This window comes from Siphateles boraxobius, unplaced genomic scaffold (genome assembly GCF_051911475.1).
Source record: "Siphateles boraxobius isolate OS27281-9 unplaced genomic scaffold, OSU_SipBor_1 65, whole genome shotgun sequence".
NCBI classification, from domain to species: Eukaryota; Metazoa; Chordata; class Actinopteri; order Cypriniformes; family Leuciscidae; genus Siphateles; species Siphateles boraxobius.
This window is the reverse complement of record NW_027509192.1, coordinates 22,252,256-22,280,000: the sequence shown is the minus strand read 5'-3', so window position 1 is coordinate 22,280,000 and position 27,745 is coordinate 22,252,256. Positions and strand designations below refer to the sequence as shown.

At 37.4% G+C, this 27,745-nt stretch overlaps 1 protein-coding gene across 2 annotated transcripts in view; it reads left to right on the top strand.

Annotated features, from left to right (window-relative positions):
* The window catches only part of amfra (autocrine motility factor receptor a), a 23,164-nt gene extending 623 nt beyond the window's left edge, over positions 1-22,541 (top strand). For both annotated transcript variants that reach the window (XM_077211483.1, XM_077211484.1), the window contains exons 2-14: positions 1-320; positions 400-492; positions 3,326-3,490; positions 6,025-6,177; positions 7,628-7,668; positions 7,769-7,901; positions 8,192-8,325; positions 9,908-10,018; positions 10,102-10,292; positions 15,795-15,898; positions 15,997-16,131; positions 18,867-19,057; positions 20,453-22,541. The exon at positions 1-320 is cut by the window's left edge. In XM_077211483.1, coding sequence (XP_077067598.1) covers positions 69-320; positions 400-492; positions 3,326-3,490; positions 6,025-6,177; positions 7,628-7,668; positions 7,769-7,901; positions 8,192-8,325; positions 9,908-10,018; positions 10,102-10,292; positions 15,795-15,898; positions 15,997-16,131; positions 18,867-19,057; positions 20,453-20,618 — 1,869 coding nt within the window. In that variant the 5' untranslated portion in view covers positions 1-68 and the 3' untranslated portion in view covers positions 20,619-22,541. The remainder of the gene's footprint in view (positions 321-399; positions 493-3,325; positions 3,491-6,024; positions 6,178-7,627; positions 7,669-7,768; positions 7,902-8,191; positions 8,326-9,907; positions 10,019-10,101; positions 10,293-15,794; positions 15,899-15,996; positions 16,132-18,866; positions 19,058-20,452) is intronic.
* Positions 22,542-27,745: the final 5,204 nt, after the last annotated feature.

Here is a 27,745-nt window from a genome sequence, read left to right as displayed (position 1 = left end):
ACCCCAGTGAGCAGACTGCGAAGAGGAAAGCTGTGTGAGCCGAGAGGAGCGTCCGTCAGTCGGTTAGGATGCCTCTGCTGTTCCTGGAGCGCTTCCCCTGGCCCAGCTTACACACATACACTGCCCTGAGCACTGCTCTGCTGGCTGGGACCATCCTGAGCGCCTACAGCTCGGTCAGAGACTCCTCAGACTCCTCTCATCTGTCTGGAGACTCTCACAGCGGGTCTGATGAGGAGATCAAGTTGGATCCGCTGGAGAGCTTGGGGAACATGGCCACCAGTGTGCTTGTGTATCTCATCACGGACAGCCTCTTTGTCTGGGTATGTGGGACTATCTTCAAAACACACCAGTGCTGAGTGATGATGTTTTTATTTGAAAGAAGCTGTCGTTTTCCCACAGGTGATGGTGAACACGGCGTGCTGCATCCTCATGTTGATCGCTAAAGTGATCCAGTGCATTGTGTTCGGCCCGCTGAGAGTCAGTGAGAAACAGGTATGAATCATTCCCGTCCACATCAACTGTATCAGGCAATACACACACAGCAAGTCTTTGCTGCAACGCTTATGAGGAAGACCTAAATTACAAACATCCTCGACAACTTGAGTTCTTTTGTCTGTTCCATATAGATACATAATATAGAATAAAACTATAGGTCATATCATGGTTTTACTTACTTTAAAGTGTCCATATTATGCTATTTTAAAGTTTCCTAATGCTGTTTTAGAGTCTCCTACAACAGGTTTACATGCATCAAAGGTAAAAAAAAAAAGTTTAATTTTCTCATAAAATACATTTGCACATCATCACATTTTCAATGATTCTCAAACGACTCGTCAGATGAATCAATCTCTGTAAATCCCTCCTTTCCGCAAGCTACTCTGCTCTGATCGGCCAGACAGCTCAGTATGTTGTGATTGTTTTACCGCGTACAGCGCTCGTGTCGAAAACAAAACCGCCCATTGCCATAACAATGTCAGTTCTGAGTGTCCTGAGGCTTCCTACACCATAAAATAAACACAGTAACGAACAATGACGTCGATTTTACCATATCCATGCGAGTGCGAGTCCGATGATGAAACACTGGAAGAACTAGTTATTCAACCCGAACCTCCATCACAACGACTCGATCAGGACTCAGTGTTTCTCAGTGATACAATACTCAGTTTGAGGAACATTATGAGATGTTGCAGCTGTAATTCCTGACCATCAGCATTAACAAGAGTATGTCCATCAACAAACCGATTATTGCACTTGTACTTATTTATTTACTGAGTATTTTTCTAATTTACTGTATCAATAACCGTGCATACATTAGCCGAACTCTAGCATGAATGACTGATGTCACACAAACGTTGGTAAAACAAATCTTGCTCCATGCTTAATCTTTCCTCAAAGTAGTGAGAACGACAGACCATCTGCATTAATAGACAGTTTCGGGGAATAGTGGCCCACAGCTGATCAGCAGAAGTATTTCAGTAAGACAGTAATAATGTGAGTTAACCAGTTAGCAGGAGACCTACACTATATAAAACTCAAAACTAAGTATTTTGAACACCATCTTTCGAGAGCAAGCGGTTTGCTCTGAGATTTGAGAAGCAGCCGTCAATAAAATAAAGGGAACACAGCAAAAGTTTAGGATTACACTGCTGTGGTATCATAGTAAAGATGAATTTTAACCACTGGTTCTTCACATGCTCGTCCTTGGGAAAGAAAACTGGCTTTACCTTCACATTGTAGAGCACAGCATCTTCTGGACATGATGCTATCCAGTATCCACAGGAATCAGCAGAAGTGTTCGAGGGCGTTCAAGTTTTCCCTGGTGTCTGCGCGTGCAATAACTGCGCGGCAATATGCTAATGTTTCTTCTTGACGTCACAACGAAACTGCTTACGACTCTTTTGAAAAACTATTAATTTCATTGACTCGGAGTCGACTCTTACTTTTGAAAGACAATAACTTTATATACGGTGAACTTTCAGATTTAAAACTTTGCAAGATGATTTCATTCACTTAGATCTATGTTACACACTACATGAAAGGTCATTTTCAAAAATCCATAATAGGGGCACTTTAAACAATATGTGACCCTGGATCACAAAACCAATCACTAGTCGCACGGGTATATTTGTGGCAATAGCAAACAATACCGGTACATTAAAAATTATAGATTTTTCTTTTATGCCAAAATTAAGTAAAGTTCATGTTCCATGTAGATATTTTGTAAATTTCCTACCGTAAATATATAAAACATATATTTTTTTGAGTGAATGCAGCACAATCATTAACATAAATGAACAACTTTAAAGACGATTTTCTCAATGTTTCGATTTTTTTTTTGCACCCTCAGATTCCAGATTTTAAAATAGTTGTATCTCGGCCAAATATTGTCCTATCCTAACAAACATTACATTTATTGCTTGTTTATTCAGCTTTCATGTGATGTATAAATCTCAATTTCAAATAATTGACCCATGTGACTGGTCCTGTGGTCCAGGGTCACATATCATATATCATATCACATATCAGTGACCGATGTCAAAACCAATATCTGGAGAGCTGAATGGATCTAATTTTAGTATTTACATATTCAAACAAGTTTATTATTCATAATATGGTAGTAATAAAAAAAAAATGTTGGTAGATTTTAAAAAGGGGAAGATAACTATTCAAAGCACTGGCCTAGTTATTAACTGATGACTATAAAAATGCCGTTCAAATGTTTGAGGTCAGAAATATATATATATATATATATATATATATTTTTTTTTTTTGAAAAGGGACGGTAAAGACTTTGATAATGTTGCAGAAATGTCTTTTTCAAATAAATGCTTTTCTTTTAAACTTTGTATTCATAAAATAATCTGATTCCACAATATATTCCATACAGTTTTCACAAAAAATAAAAACTGTTTTCAACATTGATAAAAAATAATAAATGTTTCTTGTGCATCATTTTATACTGATTTCTGAAGGATCATGTGACACTGAAGACTGGAGTAATGATGCTGAAAACTCACAAGAATATATTACATTTTACATTTTATTCACACAGAAAACAGTCATTTTAAATTGTAGTAATATTTCAAAGTATTACTATTTTTTGCCCTTTGTTTTTGATCAAATAAATCTAGCCTTGGTGATCATAAGAGACCTCAAAAACATAAGAAAAACGTACCTACAACTTTTGAACAGTAGTGTATGTTTTTGTAGGTTCCTGTAAATTGTAAAAGTGTGCAGGTTTATTACATGCGTTGGTGATTTCTGCATTGTTTTCTATTGTAGTTTCTGTGGTTATGTTCTGATGTCGCTCTTCTCTGTTGACCAGCATCTGAAAGATAAGTTCTGGAACTTCATCTTCTACAAGTTCATCTTCATCTTCGGCGTGCTGAACGTGCAGCGGGTGGAGGAGGTGGTGCTGTGGTGTCTGTGGTTCTCCATGCTCATCTTCCTGCATCTGATGGTGCAGCTCTGCAAAGACCGCTTCGAATACGTGAGAGAAACGTCCTCACCACATCAGCACACACTCATGTTCAGAAGGACTGGGTTATATCTATAGTAGTATATCTATAATACGTGAGAAACATCATCACCACATCAGCACACACTCATGTTCAGAAGGACTGGGTTATATCTATAGTAGTATATCTATAATATCTATAATACGTGAGAAACATCATCACCACATCAGCACACACTCATGTTCAGAAGGACTGGGTTATATCTATAGTAGTATATCTATAATATCTATAATACGTGAGAAACATCATCACCACATCAGCACACACTCATGTTCAGAAGGACTGGGTTATATCTATAGTAGTATATCTATAATATCTATAATACGTGAGAAACATCATCACCACATCAGCACACACTCATGTTCAGAAGGACTGGGTTATATCTATAGTAGTATATCTATAATATCTATAATACGTGAGAAACATCATCACCACATCAGCACACACTCATGTTCAGAAGGACTGGGTTATATCTATAGTAATATATCTATAATATCTATAATACGTGAGAAACATCACCACATCAGCACACACTCATGTTCAGAAGGACTGGGTTATATCTATAGTAGTATATCTATAATATCTATAATACGTGAGAAACATCATCACCACATCAGCACACACTCATGTTCAGAAGGACTGGGTTATATCTATAGTAGTATATCTATAATATCTATAATACGTGAGAAACATCATCACCACATCAGCACACACTCATGTTCAGAAGGACTGGGTTATATCTATAGTAGTATATCTATAATACGTGAGAAACATCATCACCACATCAGCACACACTCATGTTCAGAAGGACTGGGTTATATCTATAGTAGTATATCTATAATACGTGAGAAACATCATCACCACATCAGCACACACTCATGTTCAGAAGGACTGGGTTATATCTATAGTAGTATATCTATAATATCTATAATACGTGAGAAACATCATCACCACATCAGCACACACTCATGTTCAGAAGGACTGGGTTATATCTATAGTAATATATCTATAATATCTATAATACGTGAGAAACATCATCACCACATCAGCACACACTCATGTTCAGAAGGACTGGGTTATATCTATAGTAATATATCTATAATATCTATAATACGTGAGAAACATCATCACCACATCAGCACACACTCATGTTCAGAAGGACTGGGTTATATCTATAGTAGTATATCTATAATATCTATAATACGTGAGAAACATCATCACCACATCAGCACACACTCATGTTCAGAAGGACTGGGTTATATCTATAGTAGTATATCTATAATATCTATAATACGTGAGAAACATCATCACCACATCAGCACACACTCATGTTCAGAAGGACTGGGTTATATCTATAGTAGTATATCTATAATATCTATAATACGTGAGAAACATCATCACCACATCAGCACACACTCATGTTCAGAAGGACTGGGTTATATCTATAGTAGTATATCTATAATATCTATAATACGTGAGAAACATCATCACCACATCAGCACACACTCATGTTCAGAAGGACTGGGTTATATCTATAGTAGTATATCTATAATATCTATAATACGTGAGAAACATCATCACCACATCAGCACACACTCATGTTCAGAAGGACTGGGTTATATCTATAGTAATATATCTATAATATCTATAATACGTGAGAAACATCATCACCACATCAGCACACACTCATGTTCAGAAGGACTGGGTTATATCTATAGTAGTATATCTATAATATCTATAATACTTGAGAAACATCATCACCACATCAGCACACACTCATGTTCAGAAGGACTGGGTTATATCTATAGTAGTATATCTATAATATCTATAATACGTGAGAAACATCATCACCACATCAGCACACACTCATGTTCAGAAGGACTGGGTTATATCTATAGTAGTGCTATTAGACACATTTATTCATGTACTCCTTTACTTAACATCATTTGATCAGTTACTATTTTGATAAACATTTGCTTTAACCACCAATATAATTCAAAAGATGTTTCACTCGGAAATTGTAAGATATTTGTTGAAGAATCTGAATATAATTAATACATTTATGTATATTTTTATTGGATGTAAATATTAATTGGGTTAATTATCTACCTACCTTTCCTACTTCCTTTCTTCCTTCCTTACCTCCTTACTTTTATGTGCTAATTTACTCCCTTCCTTCCTTCCTTTCTTCTTTCCTCCCCTCTTATTTACTTTCTTCCTTGCTTCCTTTGTTTCTGTCGTTCCCTACTTTCTTCCTCATTTCCCTTCTTTTCTTGCTGCTTTCCCTCTCCTTGCTCCACTCTTCCTTCTTTCCATTCTTCATTCCTACATGTTTCATTTATTTTACACTCTTATTTACTCCCTACCTTCCTTACTTTCTTCCTTTTTCCTTCCTTCCTATTGTTTGTACTTGCATCTCTTCCACCTTCTCTCATTCCTCCACCATTCCCTACTCCCTCCACCTCTTGGTTTCTGAGTGATTGATGTATTGTGTTGCTCCTGGCAGCTGTCGTTCTCTCCCACCACCCCGATGGGCAGTCACGTGCGCGTGCTGTCTCTGCTGGTGTCTGTGCTGGCGTGCTGTGGCGGTCTCGCTGTGCTCTGCGCTGTCGTCGGGCATCTTCACGGCATGCACACTGTCGCCTTCATGGCAGCTGAGGTGAGAATACTTCACAATCCTCTGTGAAGAGTACATTCCCTCTTTTGTTTCTCCTTCTTTCCCTACATTCTGAAAGTGAGCATGACACAGAAGACGCGATGGTCCCCCCGTTATGACACATATTATATATTTCTATATATACTTTTTTTTTTTCAAACAAGGGTAAAAAAAATGTAGATTTAGCAATGATTGTAGACCTGATTTTGTCAATGGGGAATTGATTGGATGGTTTGCTATTGGTGAATCTCATGTGAGTAACAGGTTGTCCCGCCAATCGATTTGAATAAAGATTAAATATTAAAACGGCACATTAACTTTACAAAACAATAATGATGTGCAATAGTAAATACTACCAGGGCTTGACATTAAATATTTTGCTTACCAGCCACTGTGTGCTAGTGGGTTTCTATAGTTATTTAGCATTTAATAAACGTTTTCACTGGTTACAATTTTGACATCGATACCTTGAGGAAAAACTGCCATATAGATTTTTTTTTTAATATTATCTCATAATTTGGCAGCAGGTATATTAGGCTGCTGTCACTTTAAGACCTATCGCACTGATCCATTATACCGTCACACATGCGCTTTCTTTCTCAACGGTTCACTTAAAACATAACTGAATGTGTTTACGTGAATACTTGCCTAGACCAGCATTTTGACATTTTGTGTGTATTTGACCGTTTCAGCACAATAAGCAGCGAAAAATTACTAAATTTAGTACCGAGAGGCTGCTTTGTGCGCATACTTTGAGCTCAAAATCTGCAGGAATGAGTAAAATTATGCGCAATACTTGCAATCCCACGCCGAAATTCAAGCCCTGTAACCGCAACAATATTCATCCGGAGCAATTGAGTGAGGGGAGGCGGGTTTGTGTGTCACTCGCTGTCGGAGAGATCATGAGAGAGAGAAATCGCTGCTGGTATTGAGTGTCTATTCTGTGGAAAATTTGTATTGGAAGCGCTTCCAAATTTTCAGCAGAATAGACACTCAATACCAGAAGCGATTTCTCCCTCATGATATTTCAGTATCAATATGTATCGATATTTTTTTATTTTTGACGACACTACATTGCACTTAGTTTACATTTAATCAGTTTATTATTGCAGATGCCTTTTTTATAGACTACAATTAAAAAATGTATATATATAAAATTCAAGTCACCAATTTGGCTAGTAGGAGAGACTGCTGAAACGCACACACATTTGGCAGGTTGGCGGGTGTTAATAGGGATGGGAATCGAGAACCGGTTCTTCTTCAGAACCGGTGCCTAGTGAGAATCGATAAGAGAATCGATAAGGAATCGAATCGATAAGCAATATCGATAATGGAATCGGAATCGTTAAATTCTTATCAATTCCCATCCCTAGGTGTTAATGTCAAGCCCTGTTAAAATGGTCTATTTTGATATTATGATGATTTGAAGTAACCCTTGTCTCCTGTCCTGCAGTGTTTGCTGGTGACCGTACGCACAGGACACGTCATCATACGGTGTGTGTGTGTGTGTGCGCTCTGTTAAGAAAGCCATCAGCTTTGCTAAATGTCTGGTAGTAGAAGCATGACTTTGAAGGTTTCGATCTGTTATGTACAGGTACTCCATTCACCTGTGGGACCTGAACCACGAGGGCACCTGGGAGAACAAGAGCTCATACATCTACTACACTGACTTCATCATGGAGTTAGCCATCCTCTGCCTGGACCTGATGCATCACATCCATATGCTGGTGAGACCGGGTTACTGCCTGAATGAGTGATCAGTCATGTGACTGGCTCATAGTGTGATGGACTGTTATTGAAACAGTCTAACATAATGTTCACTGGTCAGTAAGAAGCTGCTTACAATTACGTTCCTGATTTCACATGTGTTTGCGGTCTGTCAGATGTCACAAACTTCCCCAAGTAAATACCAGTGGCGTACATGATTTCTTTCTCTCCTCACGTCTGTGTTTGAGAGTTTTTGAATAAATCCTAGTACCTTTATGATCATGTGTTGTTGTTGTTCACTCCCTCGCAGCTCTTCGGGAACATCTGGTTGTCCATGGCTAGTCTTGTGATCTTTATGCAGCTGCGGTATCTCTTCCACGAGGTGCAGAGAAGGATTCGCCGCCACAAAAACTACTTGCGTGTCATTGACAATATGGAATCCAGGTGAGGAGGAGCATAAAGCTTTTCAGACTTATAAAAAGATGCATTTCTACAGGCTTTGAATTATAAGCACAACATCTAAATAAAGATACTAAAGTATGGCAAAGCTTAGGGCTGCATGAGCTATCAGCATTGTGCCCTTAAAAAGAGATTTGACCTTTAAAGGGGTCCTTCGGTCCAAATGGACCCGACGCATTTAAATATATATATTTTTTAAATCATAGCTTCATCGGAATGGTCTGAAATTTGGTGACTTTTTTGGTACTTGGTATATGAACATCCAAAAAATTTGGGGACAGGATTTGTAAAAAAAATTGTCACACTCAGGACCTTTGGGTCCAAATGGACCCGGATAGGAAATCAATGGCAAATTGGCAAAAATTTGAAAATACCGAGTTTTTTTGTGCGTACAATCTACAAATCGGCCACGATCCAGAAAAAAAGTACACTACAGTGAAGGGGTGAATCTATAAAATATCAAGAGTGCAAAACAGACACACACACACACACACACACACACACACACACACACACACACACACACACACTTTTATACATAAACAAACCAATAAATTCAGATTACCTATGTGTTTTGCATTTTTAAAATGCTCAGTTTGTCCACCAGATGGAATCCATCTCATTTCAAAAATTGCTTTCATGAGGTCTAGGCTTGACTCTAAAATGAAATACAGCTTTAAAAAAAATAAAAATAAAGATTTTTTTTTAAATAATTTTCTATTGTATTCAATGGGGGGCAAACTGGGGGGAAATGGGTCATATTTATTGCATAAATATTAATTATAAATCATAAAATTCTCAAAACACCAAAAAAGAAAAGAAAAAATATTATAAAAAAACAAGTAAAAAAAAAATTATGATTTTCTTTTAATAAATATGAATCCCACCCTTCCGGCCCATTTGGACCCGAAGGTCCTGAGTGTGACTCTGAAATGAAGGACCCCAGAGGGTTAATGAGTTTGTAAAATAACTGCTTATTTACATTATACATATATACATAACTGTGCGAATCTCGCAAAACTCAAAAATCATAAAAATAATCAAATTAGATTTTGCATAAGTAAAGAAAACAAAACCTTTTTGAGGACCATTAACATTATTGTAATTGAATATATAATTATGTGTTAATATGGGTTAAAAATAATATCATCGTTTCTGCAAAAATATTAAGCAGTTTTCAACATTGATTAATATATATATATATATATTATAGTGATTTCTGAAGGATCATGTGACACTGAAGACTGGAGTAATGATGCTGAAAATTCAGCTTTGATCACAGGAATAGATTACATTTTAAAATATATTCACATAGAAAACACTTATTTCATTGTACAATATTACTGTTTTACTGTATTTGTCTGTTTCTTCTGTACTCTTCCCTGACACCTTAACCCACTCTTAAACCATATCCACCTCAATAACAGCACTAGTGTTTTGCAATATATGAACACAATAAATAGTGTTTGTGTGTATCATATGTTTGAATGTGTTATGAATCAGCCTGCCGCATTGGCTGATGTAAACCAGACCCTGTGCTGACATGAAGACGTCTCCTTGTGTGCAGGTTTGCTGTGGCAACGCCTGAAGAGCTGTTGGCTAATAACGATGATTGTGCGATCTGCTGGGATTCAATGACTACTGCACGCAAGCTGCCTTGTGGACATCTCTTCCATAAGTGAGCAAGAACCAGATGTTTCTAGCACTCTCTTCTTCTAATAGTTGAAATATTGTTAATCTGACAATGTATTGTTTGTCCAGTTCGTGTCTGCGCTCCTGGCTGGAGCAGGACACGTCCTGTCCCACGTGCCGGATGTCTCTGAACATCAGTGAAGGCGTGAGAGAGCGAGAGGAGGGCCAGAGGGAGGCGCTGGATGAGAACATGCCGGCTGGGCCAGGAACAGAGGCCCGACCACACATCAACCAGCATAATCACTTCTTCCACTTTGATGGTGAGGCCACTCTTTACATATTCATGCAGAATCCATACATTTACATTAGGGCTGGGTATTGACACAAATTTCACAATTCGATTCGATTTCGATTCACAAGCTTGCAATTCGATTTGATTTCGATTCAATATTGATTATTTTGGATATCAGGTACAATACATGGCAAATTTTCTCAAGGAAAACAAATCTCTTAACCAATGCTGTAAACTATGGGAGTCAGTTGTATCATTAAAATTGTTTCATTAGCCTACTATAGCCTAATATTAAAGGTAAAGATTTACTGATTTGTATACAAACAATTACACTTTTATTTATTTTTCTAATAATAAAGTTATATGAAATTTAAATATTTAAATGGTGGCTGTCATAAAAACTTGCCAGATTTATTCAAACATGCATTAAATATTGAAAAACATAAAATAATTATAAAATAACATAAAATGCATTTGTCATATGGTGCATATATTTAGCAAAATGCTCCTCTGTAGAGGTAATTTTTCTAGCTGACTAACGAGTTCATGGTCACTGGATATGGTTTTTCTGAGGTAAATGTGACGTTACATGACATTGTTTACAAGCTGTTTCACTGACGTCTTTCCACAGTTGAAACAATGATTGAGCGATTCCATGTGACAACAAGGATTTCGATAAGTTATACTCTATCTTTTAACACACTTTCAGATGCTCATTCATGTTTATTTCACGCTGTAACTGGTAATATTAAGGCGGAAGAGAAGATCATGTGTGCTCGGCGCTGCTGCTTCTATTGAGCTGCGCCAGGGCGATCTCACGCCACAGCGCCAAAACGGTATTTATGTTTTTGAATTTCGTAAGAAAATGGACGTAATTTGAAATCTGAGACTTTGTTTCATATCAATAGTAACAAAGCACAAAGATTATTGCGTTTATTGGATGTGATGCGCGCTACAATGTTCCATTCATTCATCAACTGAAAAAAGGATGACTAATCGATTCTTGGGATTTAAGAATCGATATCGGTTCGTAAAAATGAGAATCGATTAAAATCGAGAAATCGATATTTTTTACCCAACCCTAATTTACATTTAGAAATCACTCTTTCACATCTAGATCATATTCCTACCATTAACTTGCATAATGCCTATTTAGCACCAGGGGTGTGCAATATATATATCGTTTACGGTAATATTCTAATTGTTGTGTTAACGAAATGTGATCTGACATTGTGTCCCTCACTTTGCAAAAACAGACCCAGAGAGCGCAAGCATAACCTACGTGATGTAGTCTAGTTGGTTAGACTAGTGCGCGTGAGCATTTAGAGTGCAGGCTTGCAGTGTGTGATTTACTCTATTAAAATGCGTTTATAATGCCCCCAAAATTCAAGAAAATTTTTTATATTTATATAATTTATTATAGTTAATCAATATCCAGTGTTGTGTAACACGTTACAGTAACGCAACTACTTTTTCGGGTAAAAAGTAGTGTAACGCGCTACTACTGAAAATATGGTAACGAAATGTAGTTCCTTTTTCAATTCCGCACAACGTTACTTTTTCCAGGGACAGATTTGACTCCTCAGCTGCGCGCTTGCAATAGTCACAAGCTCAACCCGGTACGTGACAGAGGCTGGTAGCAGAGCAATCAATTCTGTGAATTACACTGTGCAAACCAAAAGTAATACTACCCACCAGATGAAGAAGGGTTGGCTCTCCACTGAACATAAAATATTCATTTTATTGTATTTTTCGTGTTCGCATTTATGAGGAAAGAAACAATGTTATGGACGTAACAGTTCTTCGGACGTGACCGCTCTGAAAGTGGCACTAAAAGACTGCTTTAAAACTTTCACAGAGACCTCAAACAGGCATTTAAAACACCACCAAATATTAAGGATTGGCATATCAAGCAAATTAATATTCGATGATTGCTCAAATCCCACACCTATATAAAATTTCTCCTTATAGGCCTATACGTGTTGTAGCCCAGTCATTAAAGAAAACGATTTCGTTTCATATTTGTTTAAATAAAATAATTTATTTTTTAATTTCATCTATGTTGATTATATGAAAAGTGAAAAGCATGAGTAAGATCATAAGACGTGCAATCGGGAGACAAATGGATTGGGCAGACATGATTTTGACCACTTCATTAAGTTTGTTTTAGTAGAAAGCCTTTCTTTAAAGTCAATTTCGTTTTGTATTAATTGTATCTTAATTTTAATCAATGTTTCATCAACCAATTGTCTGGATTTAATAAATAAGAAGTAAATATAGCAGGCAATATAATCAGGACTTCTCAGGAGCTCCGTGCCGGCGCGTGAACGGAGCTCGTCTCATAAATGAACCGAAACTCTGCGTAAGGGATGCACCCATATCACTCTTTTTTAGAATCGATCCGATCCGATAACAAAAATTCAGAGTGTCGACAGATACCGATGCCAATCCGATACCAGCGCAGTTTTTTTTTAAATCAAGTAGAATTTATATAACTGTGTGTTGAACTGATAATCACTCTTTTGTGTGTTAAACACAATCTACTTAATGCAGACAACTTCATTATAAAGAAAAACAAATCCAAAAAATATATGATCATAATCTATGACAAAAATGCTATTATAAACTTAGATTAGTGGATAATTCAGCAGTAAAATTTAGTCTAGGTAAATCATGAGTCGACAATAATTGTCTAAAATCTGAACATCTAGTGAAAAAAACAAATAAGAGACAATAAGTGTAACACTAAATGAGGAAAACGTTACACATTGCTCTTTGTATTGTTGTAAAATACATTCATGAAATACAAGATAACAAAAATCAAAAAAGATGAATTATTTTATATATAGCTATAGGCTACTATACAATTGAGACATGTTTTAAATGTATAGCACAGCTGTTTAATGAGGCAGCAACATATGATAGATAGGACAGAACAAGAAAGGCTATTAATAATCTTTCATTGCGTCACTGTATTATGATATGAAAGGCAGTGCGGCACAGATCGCTTATGCGGATCCCGAGCGCAGAATGATGCGCTTGAAGCAACACGGAGTCACAGCGCGCCGAGTCCGCATTGAAAAGCTCAAAGCACAAACGAAAGACATATTGATGCGTAGTGTATTATACAGTATCTATCTATGCAATAGTTTATTGAGCCTTTTCTTTTAACAGTTTTAAATTTCAGTTACTGTGCGCGTGAAGAACAATTATAGTGGACTCTACTCTAGTGTTGTTATCTAACAGACCCGGTAGAAAGGAACATGATTAAGTTACAGCAATAAAGTCCAGCAAGATGAAGTTGTTTTATGCGAAACCATAGAGCTTTATCTACAGATCAAGTATAGTAATAGTAACATTGAATCATCTTGGAGAGAGTTTCATCATGTTGACTGTCGTAACCGAACGCAACACGCTGTTTGAATGCTGGATGTTTACGTGATCTTGAATTTAATGACTTAAATGTTCATTTCTATCTCACATTATACTATAATGGCTTCAGAACACTTGTAATATAGTGAACGAAATCTTTATGGTGCTTTGTAATGTTTTTGTGCCTTTTGTGGGGCCTAACAATAACAACAGAATAGTATACGCACAATATCGGATTTGGATCGGCCTCGTCTGACCGATACCTGATCCGGCAAAAATGGCAGTATCGGAGCCGATACCCGATACAAATATCGGTTCGAAGCATCCCTACTCGGCGTATAAGCTACTTGCCTCAAAGATCTGAGAAATATATAGAAAGCTTGAAATATGTACTTTAAAACAAAACCATTCAAAACGAACGAAAACAGACTACTCTCTGCTAATGTAATCCGTATGAAATGTGCATTTCTCTCTGGCGTGTTCACCACTGCGAAGATCGCGAGTCAGCATCGTCAACTTTATCTTTGCAGCCGACACTGACTGACAAAGAAAACACTTGCTTATTAATAAACAATTGAAATGTCTCCTTGCTATATTTGTCAAATTCATAATCATTATTTTTTCCCGGTTCTTTGTAACGTATTTCATGAATGCGTCACCGCCGCTCAATAGTTAATATTGTTATTTGGTGTTCAGTTTATACAGGTTTTTCAAAATATTATTTAAATAAATAAAAAAAAAAATCTATCTCAAAATCTCTTTTTTTCTAGTTTTTGTTTTCTAGTTTTTCAATAAGTAGAGTTGGTAGTAGAATTTTATGTAGGCCTACACATTTAGGAACAGATATTGGGTTCTGCCCAAAGTCAAGCAACATGAAAGTAACGAGTAACGTAAAAAGTTACTTTCCAAAGGGAAAGTAACGGATTACTTTTTTAAGAAGTAACGAGTAACGAGCAAACACTACTTTTTAAAAGTAGCTTCCCCAACACTCAATATCACACGAAGAGTGACATTTTCTTTTCTCTAAATATCAACACGATTACAAATGTGATATTGCTTTTATACAACAATTCAATAAACAAGAAGTTAATATTAAGTGACTTAAATTACATTTTAGACACAATATTGTATTTTTTTATCCATTTCGCCAACGAGAATAGTTCGAAACAAAGCCACATTGAGTGAATGATTCAATGACACTCATTAAGACTGTGAAATGCTTCGTTCCTGAATGAATCGGGCATTTGAATGAATCGGTTGAATCTCAACGACTCGCTCATTTACTGTGATTAATTTCATATTTAAAGTATCTTTTTTTACTTAAAAATAACTTCGAATACCAATATTCAACATTTTATGTTTAAAGCATGAAAAACAAACTATTATTATTATTATGATAAACATTAGTTATGCATTTGTAACTGCATCTGAGCTGCATTAGACTGTAAATGCATCTGAATGTCACTTCAAAATCAGCTTCTGTTTCCTCTGCAGTGCAAAGATGAATTTTGTTGAGACTGATTTTATTTTATTTGTAACAGCCCTATTGTCGTCTTATTCTAATTGAATTCATTGATTAAATCTAAGAATTTTCACTCAAAAGATGATGCATACATTTAATTAAGTTGGATAAAAATGACTTTATAATGGTAAAATGCCCATAAAAGGTAAAAAAAAAAAATCTATTTCAATTTATTGGAAAAGATTATTTCTGTCACTGCTGTGAACTGACCATCGCACAGAATATGAAGAATATTAAAAACTTTAGGTGTCAGTCCTAAGCCTGCCAAGGTTCTAACACAATGACACTCAGTAAAATATTTTCAAATGATCGTTATTGATAACATCCCAGAAAATATTGAGATATAATTTTGTGTCAATATCGCACACCCCTATTCAGTACTGAGCAAGTTGATTCGCCCTGATGAACAACAATGGACAAAGGTTAGCCAATCATAGCAGAAGTGATTTACAAACTGAAGTCTTGTAAATAAATGTAAAAAAGGTTGTTTAAATAGATAGTGCACTCAAAAAAAAAAGTTCACTGATGAATATGGCCAATTTTTATCATATCATTGATGACTTGAAGACGTCTGAAACAAATAGCCTTCTGGTAATGAAATCATCATGTGACTGTATAAATCTCGTTCGCCCTCAGGGTCCCGCATTGCCAGCTGGCTGCCGAGTTTCTCAGTGGAGGTCATGCACACCACCAACATCCTGGGTATCGCACAGGCCAACAACTCCCAGCTCAACGCCATGGTGAGTCCGTCAGCTGGCATCCCACATGTTTTCCCACAGTCTCATCTGTTTTACACAAGTTGCCACGTTATGAACCTGCTTTTCCTTGAATTCCTCAGGCCCATCAGATCCAGGAAATGTTTCCACAAGTCCCTTATCATCTGATCCTGCAGGATTTGCAGCTCACACGTTCTGTAGAGGTCACCACTGATAACATCCTGGAGGGCCGGATACAGGTGCCTTTCCCAACACAGGTGAGGGTCACACCACTAACAGAAGAGGTGTGTTAGGGGCTGAAATGATGTGTTCAGGGTTCGTACGGGTGCTTGAAATCCTTGAAAATGCTTGAATTTTGATGTTGGTGTTTTCAAGGTTTGAAAAGTGCTTACATTTCGGATAAAATGATTGAAATGCTTGAAATTGTAACTGTTCTCTCACAACAAGTACCTATCTGACTGAATAGTTTGTTTATTAAATAAAGAAATAAACTGTAGCCCTTCAGATACAGAGCGATTTGCGCTACGCTGGCCAGAGCAAAAGTAGGCGGAGTTTCATTAGATTTCCGAGCTTGTTTGGATGCCCCGCTTCTATTGGCCGCGTGGGTAATCGTCACAGAGCGCAGTGCCAAAAGTTGAACTATTTTTAAGTTTGACGCTCGCCAATGCTGCGCTCCGCTGTGGTCGACTCGGCAACAAAACGTCCTCGCGCGGCGCATTGAAATAAATGGGTTTCATAGTGCAGCGCATTCCGCGTCCTGTCTGAAAGGGCCGTTAGGGGCTGTTTACACCTGGCCACTTTATGCGTTTTCTCAGATCGGATAGCTATCTGATTTATCAAAACGATTCCATTTACACCTGCTCACATAAATGTGTTTTCGCAAAACGGATATAAATCCAATCTTCAATTCTCGCGCTATATGCAGATTTAACGGAGTTCACATCACTGAAAGCAACAGATATGATCTGCATTTTATTGATCATCAGCTAAAATCAGCAGCAACAGCACTGGTAAGATCATCTCGTTGCTTTACTTTTATTGATGATGATTGTGTAATGAGCGTTTGCGACTTAAACGTACTTTCACTTTGATTTGCGATGCTCGTTGGCTTGATGAATAGAGCTTCTCATCTGCGGTAATGCGTGTTGCAGTAGCGCCGTCATATCTGGCTATAACATTACACATAACCTATAACACGCTCTCACATGTTTATTTTTTAGCGTTTTTGGGAGGAGTAAAATTTACATATGTGGTTTCACCAACCAGATGCATTTACACTTGTCCAGTTTCGTCTGTTAAGCGGTCCAGACCTCCTCTTGAAAGTGGTTTGAGCGATCGGATTCAAATCCGTCTCGAATGCGTTTCGGAGGGCATTTACACCGGGTCTTTTCACAATCAGATAGCTATCCCATCACAGAAAACGCATGAAGTGGTCAGATGTAAACAGCCAGTGACTGAAAGTACTTGATGTGATAATGTAATGTTAGTATTGGATGTCCGTTATGGCACGTTCATTTGTGGAATATGCAGTGAACATAGCCAAAGTTACAGCACAGTATCTGTGATGTTAATTACCCGCAAATTAGCCCAGTGCATTACAACAATCGTTGATTGCTGAACTGAAATCGTGTCAGATGGAGTGTCATACAAGTAGCCTACTGTGGTTGAGGATGGCCTTATGCAATATTTACATTGCTCTATTCCAGTAGATAAATGTATGTTTTGGCAATTACATTTTTTATTATTTTTTATCAATATAGGCTATTTATCAGGCAGGTGCTTGTGCACTGTCAGAGTCTTCTGGGTTAAAATTGAATTACAGGTTGTTGTTGCACTGTCTCAGATTTTGTTCAAACCTTGTCTATATCAAGAATGTGTCCCAAAACCAAGGCCTCTAAAATATTTCTGTTCAAATCCTGTCTTCATATTTTCAGCCCTTGAAATTTCGTCAGTTTTACAGCCTGAAAATCATATTATCTGGGAAGCAATATTTGGACATTAATATAATGAAAATTATGACTTAAATGAATTGACATTTTGAAAAATAAATCTGTGTTTTGCTTAAATGTCTGATCTTTCTGCTATTACGAAACACAATTTTGGCTGTTTATAGCATTATGTCTTTTAATGTGATAAAACACTAAATAATAATTTTGACTAGGCCTATATATTGGTATGTAATTTATGGTGGTGCAAGGTGCTGGAAAAGGCTTTAAAATGGACCTTGAAAGTGCTGGAAAAGTGCTTGAATTTGACCTTGGAAAATGTGTACGAACCCTGTGTGTTGTTTGCATTTTCGTACTTGGTCGCTCCATCAGCGCTTATTGCTGAAGGTGAAGTCGTTTCTGCACCACTAGAATGAATTTCAACAATTTTTCATTGTTTAATGGAAAAAAAAATTCAGTTAACAGAACCATATGCTCACAATGGACCTTATCTGACCTTGTGTCAAATTCGAAGAAATATACTCCAAAAATGTATCTCTTCTAAAAACCCTCCTCCACATTTACAAACGCTTTGTGAACCTCAGATTTGATAGTTAAATGTGTGTATGTTAATGAATTTGAGACATTCATACATTTTCCAGATTCTGAATAATTTTCACATTTAGCTTAATGATTGGTAATTTAATTTTGTTGTTATACATTGTTAAACTGTGTTATCAAGATGCAGTGTAATCTGTTTACCTAAAAGAACTCAAAACATATGTTTGTACTAACTACAAAACTGTACTGTTTGTAACTGTAAAAATACAGACACTTTCATGAATCTGAAAATTCCCGCCAGAACGAACAATTTACTAAAATAATTCTGTTCGGGTTTCATGAACGAAACCCAGTGCGTTGGAGCCGTTCTGCAACATGTCCTGGTTCATTCTCCTTCCAATTTCCTGTTGATCTATGCTGGCCTGTGTAGTAAAAGTGGCAATAAAACGAACAACATAACACTGCTATGTTAAGAGTGTGTTTGTCTTGCCCTGTGCCTCCTCCAGTCTGTGGAGCGCTCCCCCGTGCAGGGAAACACTGGTCCCGAGGAGCCGGCGGGGGCCAGCAGCGGTGCAGAGGGCGCTGCCCCTGAGCCGCAGGACTTCGAGGTTCGCGGGAGCCGCTTTTCCAAGTCTGCAGATGAAAGACAGAGGATGCTCATGCAGAGGAAGGAGGAGCTGCTCCTGAGAGCTCGCCGGTGAGCCCCGTTCCTCCACTCGGCTGAGCTTACACTGCTGTGCTCGAATTTGCATGAAACTGTTAAGCTGCTTTTTCACTATCTCTGACATTCACATAAGATTTGTGCGTTTCGCCCCCTAGTGACAGTCGCACAAAACTATCATATTGATCATGAAGCACCTGTTACCTTCTGCTTTTTCAGCATGATAAAATGAATGAATAATGAATTTAGTAACACACAAAACAAATGGCCACAAGTATGTTTGAAAGACAAACTTTCAGGCTTTCTAGGGCTAATAAGACTAAACAATTATACAATTACTGTTTCGGACATAATAATTCATAAACATTTTGCAGAAATAATTATTGTAGAATGTTTTAGTGGGAAAATATTGGCAATTCTCACCTGTTTAGAATACATCATATCCGGTTGGGTGGTCATATACAGTATAGCCGCACAAAAAGTTATGGTTGCCCTTTATTTGACAGTACATGCACTTTCAATGTACTTACCTGGAAAGTACTGGGTAGTATAATGGCGCTTTTCCACTGCATGGTACGGTTCGGTACGGCTCGCTTCGGCTCGCTTTAAATGGTACCACCTCTGTTGAGGTTCCAAGCGTACCGTACCAATACTACAATGTGACGTGAAAACACTGCAGATCACTGATTGGTCAGACAGACAGAATCGTCACTACCAGCGTCATTGTATTTGCGAGACATCAAACCCGCTAGATTTAAATAGCCAGTAACAGCCACCACTGTAGCACCTGTTTTAAAACTACTTGCTTGAAGAAAAAAACTTCCAAAAAAGAAATGGCTGTATCGTGGTCAGTGGACGAGAAGTGCAGACGTTCCTCTTGTTGGTTGCCGAGGAGCGGATAAACTATAACGATCAGTCATAATCCCACACACTTTGAAGCGTTACTAACTGCAGTGGAAAAGCAACCGAGCTAAAGCGAACTGAGCTGTACCGAGTCGTACCACGCAGTGGAAAAGCGAAGCGAGCCGAACCGTACCGAGCCGTACCATGCAGTGGAAAAGCGCCATTAGGTAACTACATGGGTTAAGGTTAGGTTCAGGACTAGTACCTACTTATTACAGAGTTATTGTAATTACTACTATAATTATGTAGTATGTACATCTGAAACAGGACTGTAAAATAAAGTGCTACCAAAGTTATTTATAATAACACAACTAATGATCAGTTTGGACCCGAAAACTCCGCATGTCCATATGGTCAGAACTTCTCCATTAGAAATGAATGACTTCTGGTCTGTTATTTGTCAGAGATAGTGAAAAGTCAGCTTTACAGTATGCAAACGTGCAAAAATGATAAATGGGAATGCCCCAAGGGTTTGGCTTGGGTCCGATCAAGTTTGAGTTTTTAAAGACACTGTTCTCTCTTTGTTAGACGTTATCTTCACAAAAAGCCAGATGAAGGAGATGTGTTTTCCTCTGCTGATAATGATGATGCCATGCCCTCGATGGAGGACTCGGACTCGGTGACGCTGCGGCGCAGAAGGATGGCGGCCGCTGCGGAGAGACGCATGCAGAGGCACGAGCCTTCCCCGTTTTGAGCCCTGCAGAAACATGCATGATGTGTCTGTGAGACAGCCGTGCCGTCACAGAATTTCTAGCTGATCAATGCACATTTGTGCTAGATGCAACTATACAAGTACCCATCAAACATTTCAATCAATTGTCCATTGGAATAATATAAGGTGTCCTTTTGCGCACCAGTCAAATTTTGGTAAGCGTAAAATAAAAGGCACATGTAACTTTATTCATGTGTCTGCCATAGACAGTATCATTTTAAATATCTCCGTACCTAAACAAGAGTGTGGCATCGACAGATGCTCGTTAAATAGAAGATTTCGCGAGTTTGAATTTCTTTTTACTTTTGGAATGCTGCATTTCTTAAGCATATTTGTACGATTTTAACTAAATTATGTTGCATACTAACAGTTCGACTCAGTCTAGAGCTTAAGCGTCATGCTTAATAGCATCCTGGTTGTGAATTTTGAGTTTCTTTCTTTGGCCAGCAAAGATCCACACGATTTTGCTGCTGGTTAGTGTTTGAATCGGCCTTTCGGTCGATTTGGGACAATCTTGAGAGTTTGCGCTGTCTCGTGTGCTTGCGATGCCATCCCGGCGTTTAGAGTCTCCGAGGGAAGTGGCTTGGATCCTAGTGTCTGCTCCTGTATTGTTGACACAACAAATGGCTCTGTGTGTCATAAGAGGCATTTGTTTAGTCACATGATCTTGTTTCTCTTGTCTTAGTGCTGTCATTCAAAACAGACATGCTTTATATTTAATTTATCTCACATTCTGAACTTGTGGAAATGTTTCCTTGCTCTGCTTTGTTGCTGCAGTAAAGGAGAATCTGATGGACAAAAGCATACGGCCTTCAGTCAGGGTACAGCTGTTTTTAATTCAGGGAAAGCCTGTTCAACATCTCCTATTTTCATGTTCATAAAACAGTTTTCTTTCCATGCAAATGAAATGGCGCTTCTACCCTGAGTAAGGTCCATTTGATTGGGTCATTCAACGTACACAATGGTCAATAGGTCAGTTTTGTAGCTTTGTGTTGTCAGCGTTTTATTCTGTTTGCATTTGAATGGTTTTAAAGACCTTTATTCTTTAGCATACTAATGTCTACAAATGCTTGTCTTTTACTGGCCCACGGAATTTCTGATGTATTTTCACAGGATAATTTGGCACAATCTTGCATGATTAGTTTGAAGTGAACAAGCTTTTCATGTAAATAGCATGTGACTTTTAATACACATTTGCCTTTATTTCAATAACCATAATCCCAAACATCATAACCATGGTCACTTACACATTTTATTTCATATATATATATATATATATATATATATATATATATATATATATATATATATATAGCCCATTTGTCATTCTCAAAAAAAGAAGCATGTCTTCAGAATTGTTTCTGATGTTTTACACTGTGAATCTGCTCTGTCAAATATTTTTATCGTCACATGGACGTTCTGACAAGTTGTATTTTTCTTTTCTTTTTTACCTGCCATGTAGAAGTCTTTTTCTATGCATGAAATCACTGACCGTTTGTGTTCTTATTTGTTTCCTGGTCAATTTTCCCAAAGACTCCTGGTGATTTGCTTTCCTGAAGCTGGTTATTGTGATCGTCATGACCATGTCCATATAGATTATATATGTTTTGGTTGCACAGATGCACCTTTCAACAGTATTTAAAAATAACATGTATTAATGAAATATCCACTGGACTGATTCAGATAATTATACATAATTTGGTGAAGTTTGTGCTGTTCTTGGAAACCAGAGGGAAGCATTGGATTGATTTATGTACACAATTCATTCATTTGTGCCTCAAATCTACAGTGGAATAATAATGATCTGAATTGTGTAAATACTTTTGTAATAAAGACTGTAAAATACATGTGAAATGAACCTGTACAAAATAAAAGTCACAGCTGCTTTAGAAGCTTTTACCCACATTTCCCTGTTTCCCAGTGTGTTTTCTGTTGAGTATGAATAAAACCATATATAAATGTATAAAGAAATGTAGTAGTGCTGTCAACATTAACGCATGCAATACATTTTTGTCCAGTTTAACACTAACGCTATTACCTTTTAGACAGGTAGGAATGGCACTGGTAAATATGACATTTATATAATAAATAATAATTCAAGGGTGGGGGTTTGGAGTGTCATTTTTTCGAGACATTATATAGCATCTGTTAGTATCAGTGATACTGGCCTTCATTCATAAAACTATGCCATTAAATGAGTATTTAAAATATAACTGTCTTTATGTTGTTTCTACGTTAATCTAGAGATTAACTGAAATTATTAAATTTAAAAATGTTAAAAACGTAAGTCTTTTTAATTGCGATTAATCGGAGAAAAACCGTGATTAATCTAGTTGTTTTTGGTATTCGATCGACAGCACTAAAATGCAGCTTTGCGCAAAACTGATTCAAAGCTTCCAAGCGTTGGGCTTAAGATCAAAAGGCTAAGATCGTGGAAGTGTGTCCACACTTTTGGCTAGTAGTGTATTTAAATAGATTTTAAATTGTATTTATTTTATTTAGTCATATGTGTTTATTTAAATTGCAACTTTTGCCATTTTTTCCCAGTTAAGAGCAGTGTGTAAGCGCTGTGTGTTGATTGACACTAGAGGGCGCCACAGATCCACCGGCGATCAAAATATATGACTCCACAAACTAATGTTTGCTGGACACTGGCAGAACATTTGCCGTCTTCTTGAGATACCAATGTTCTTTTACTTCATTTGATAATCTGGGAGTGAATTCAAAGGCAATTAAGAGCACACCTAATTGCAATGATCAATTGATTTGATTAAGTGTTGAGCTCCGTTCACGTATTGACTAACTCAGTCTCTAATGAAGAGTTCATTGATTAACGCTTTAGCTGCCATCGGCTCTGCTCATAAAGGAGGATTTTAGTATCATCACTCTCGAGACTCCGGGACTGTGGGACGGCTCCCTTAGAAAGTCATGTGGGTTTGGATGGAGCGACATGAAAGAGAGTAAATAATGAGGATTTCATATGGAATAGTTCACTGAAGCGAGCTCGTCCCAGCTAGTGTTTAGAGGTGTAGCAGAAACCTCTTTCATTCGCATATTTTTTATTTAGTAGGCCTATATATAATTACACAAAAAATGTATTTTCTCTATCTGCGATAAATCTATGTAGAGGTGTGTAATCAGACTGTGCTGAGTTTCTCCTTCTAGCTACACATTCCCCTGAAATTAGTCTTTCAAATCTAGTGGTCAGTTGTGTTTTAAATGCCATTAGTTACATTTGCACAATGCGTTAAATAAATGGGGTATTTGTCGTTTTTAATGCGTTAACAGTTTTAATTGTTTTGTTTGTTTTTGTTGTGTAGCCTACAATTTGATGTGCTATAGAGGACCAAACCTGCAGAAATTAAAAACGAATAAATAAATGTAATTAATAAATGAATAAATGATAATAGGAAAATAAATAAAGGAATAAACGACTTGATAAAATAATTTTTAAGAGTCATTTTTAATCAAATGTATATTTGTATTGTATTTTTCCCCCTAATTTATTATTTTATGCTTTTAAAAAAAAAAATAAGGTTCCATTTCAACAACTATGAGTCATATTGTCAGATAAAATCAAGGCATTTTAAATATTTTTTCAATGGTGGTCAGGTGTTTTATTTATGTTAAGGTTTATTAATATGCACAGAATAAACCCGTAGCTACTCATTGGAGTAGTCTATTTAAGGGGAAGTGTATTTTAATTGTGTTGGAATTGTGTTCATGAAACAGTGCATATTTAAATGAAAAAAGATAGTGTTCTGTGTTTAACTCTATTTAATTCTTCTGTCATGATTTTTAGATCAGACGACGACTGCTGAAAAATGCGTGTTTGCGTGACGTCAGACTCATCTGTCATAAAGCTTATGATGTTTGAGCTCGTTGGCGGGTTGAAATGTTTCCCCTGAGTGCTTTTACACCGGCAGAAATCAATAGCGGCTCTGCTGTCACCCTCTCAGCTCGGAGACTGCTCTTCAAGCCGGTTTGATGTGTCTCTTCAGCGCTTCTCACGGGGACTATCGAGAGCCGTCACTAAATCATGTCAGCTTTTTCTCTCTGATTTTCGCGGCTTTTCTGTCGCTTTTCCCGCGCAGTGCGGATGGGACGTGAATCAATAGCAACTTTGATTTCGCGCCATGTGAAGTACCAACTCGCAACTTTGAATGCTTCCATTACCTCAATTTAACCTTTTTAGTGCTGAAAGAATAACTTTGAGAGGCTGGTTTTTCTTCTTCTTCTTAGGTTTTAAAAGTTTTAAGAAGTCAGTTAACATCATTTTGTAGTTCAGAAATGATTGACGTTATAAGACAATATATTGTCAAATAAAATAAAAAAAACCTGCATGTTCACCCATAAATGAAATGTCATGATTTATTCAGGTCATTCCAACCATTACTATTTTCTTTCTAATGTGAAACATTATGTGTAAGGATCTATTTTCCAAATAACGACAGTGGGTGGAAGGCCCAAAAGGTCAAAATTACTCGTTTCATTATTATTCTTGTCTTGTATGAATCTTCTGCCATTTTCATGCTCAAAATGGGTGTAAAAAGACCCCAGCAGTCTCACATGCTGGAACTGATCCGTCTTTGTTCCCACCACCTTGCAGTTTATTTAGAAATCTGAAATGTCCTTTATTTTTGCAAAATGCAATCAATCTTTGGGATTGAAAAGCACCCCTGGTTTGACATCACTATAGCAAACACCACATGACCTTGCATGTCATGTGACCAATCTCAACCCAGCTAGTTTGAAAGCTAAAACTTGGGGGCTGTTTACACGACACTATTTTCAACTAAAAATGTAAAACTTTTTACACCCTCTGAAAAAAAGGTACAAAAGCTGTCACTGTGGCTGTACCTTTTCAAAAGGTAGCCTACACCTTTGTGAGTTACACCTAAAGAGTGCATGTTAGTCCCTCGAATGTACATATTGTTACCTAAACTGTACATATTAGTACCTTAAGTGTACATATTAGCACCCTTTTGAAGGGTACTGTCCCAGTGACAGCTTTTGTACCTTTTATCTGAGAGTGTATGCGTTTTGGACGTTCGTTTGTTTTTTTGAAAATGCAAACTTTTGAAATCTAGTTTCAAAGTGCACACTTTTGAAAATAGCAAATTTCTCTATTTTAAGCATATCGTTGCTTAAAATACGATAACTTCTCTGTTTTAATACGATACGATAACTTCTCCGTTTTAAGCATATCGTTGTCGTGTAAATGTACCCCTCAGAGGAAGTTATCATATGACTTTACCAAACCTGGGGTCAGTTGCCTGAACATGGCCATTATATTAAAAATGTCTTAAGAACTATACCAACTAGTAGTTAGTTAGGGTTAATCAGTCTTACTTTTTAGTATCACAATTATATCAATCTACGTTTTAATGTAACTGCCTTAAAGGTGCAGTGTGTGATTTTTAGCGACATCTAGCGGTTCGGTTGCGAGTTGCACTAAGGGCTCAGCCCACCGCTCACCCCTCCCTTTCGAAGAAGCTACGGTGCCTGAAACTGGACAAACATCGTCGTCTGAGACAGCAGAGAATAGCCAGAGCAAACCAAGAGTGTGTAACATTGTCACTGTTTCTGTACCACAGTCCATTATAAACCACATCATGGATAAAGTTTGCAAAGCCATAGTCAGGTGAGGATCAAGGGTCTTAATACGTAATATAATAATAGTAATTAGCTGATTGTCTCACAAACGTAACCAGCACATTTCTCCCCACATAGCAAACCCATAATACAGTGAGGGAGAAGAACCACATGAAACTATGCAACTATATATTTTTTCTAACAGGGTAGTAAAAGTTTAGCTGGCTAATATGAGCTGTTACTGTGGCTGAGCTGGTTAAAGCGTAAAGCCTTGTTTATACTGGACGCGTCCGCATGAGCCAAAGGTGCGTGCGGCAAAAATTACATGATTGTAACAGCGCGCGCGCCTCCGCATCCCCTAGACACCATTTACTACACACAATAGGCTTTTTTTCTCTGATTTTGAAAACTCTTCGCGATCGACAATGCTTCCAAGATCGACGGGTTGGTGATTCCTGTAACTGTTTTACGGTCAATGACAAGAGTACTAATCAGCTGTCTCAGGAACGTAACCAGCACATTTATCCCCACATAGCAAAGCCATAACACAGCGAGGGAGAAGAAGTAAGTTACATGAAACAATCCAACTACATATTTTACACCACTGACAAGGGAAAAGTCACTACTCACGGTGTTTATGGCTAGCTTCTAGCTTTCTGCGGCTTCTCTTTCAAGGTAGTGAGGAAACGCGCTCTGTAACGCTGTTTGTTCGCTGTCGGTTACTGTAGAAACATGACGTCACAATATGTCGACCTTCATAGAAGGGGATTCCCGCGCCTATGTGGATATAAATGCCTCATTCTAAGGTATTAAAAACATTACGGTTTATTAAGTTAGTTCTTTATACATCACTGAACACATAGTTATGGATGTCATATTGCATTTCTGTTAATAGATACTCAAAATTTTTACACATTGCACCTTTACAGTTATGAACAGTCTTAAAGAAAAATGTATAAGACTATAGTCTAATTTGTAAGACTATCTTAGCAGTTTATGCAACCTAAATAGCCAATTACAAATGCTGTCAGTCATTTTGTGTGTTTGGGTTTGCTGACATGTCTTTGCAGGATAGAGTTCTGGATAGAGGGCCTGTTGAAATTAGTGAAGCGGAAGTTGGCAAAATGTCAGAAAGTGCTTCAAAATTGTAATTGTTCATATTTGACTTAATTAGGAACAACACCAATATAAGGGAACAAAATCATCATGAAGGTAGACATGAACAAACTCATTCAGTTCAATTGAATTCAATTCAATTTGGGTAAACCTTGCCGATTATCTATTTTTCCTTATACTGACTGAATATGAGCATCCTCACTATGGGCCAAAGGTTAATAAAATCCTCCTTTTCCCATCCCGTTAAAATCTCCTACTCTGACTGATAACCCCCAGTCCAAACTAAGCCTCTAATCACAATATTATTAGAGAAACCCCATCTGATCAGTATATAAATCTCTCCATCCAATTACAAGATGTAATATTTCTGCAGTGGCGCTGGTAATGAGCTCTAATGC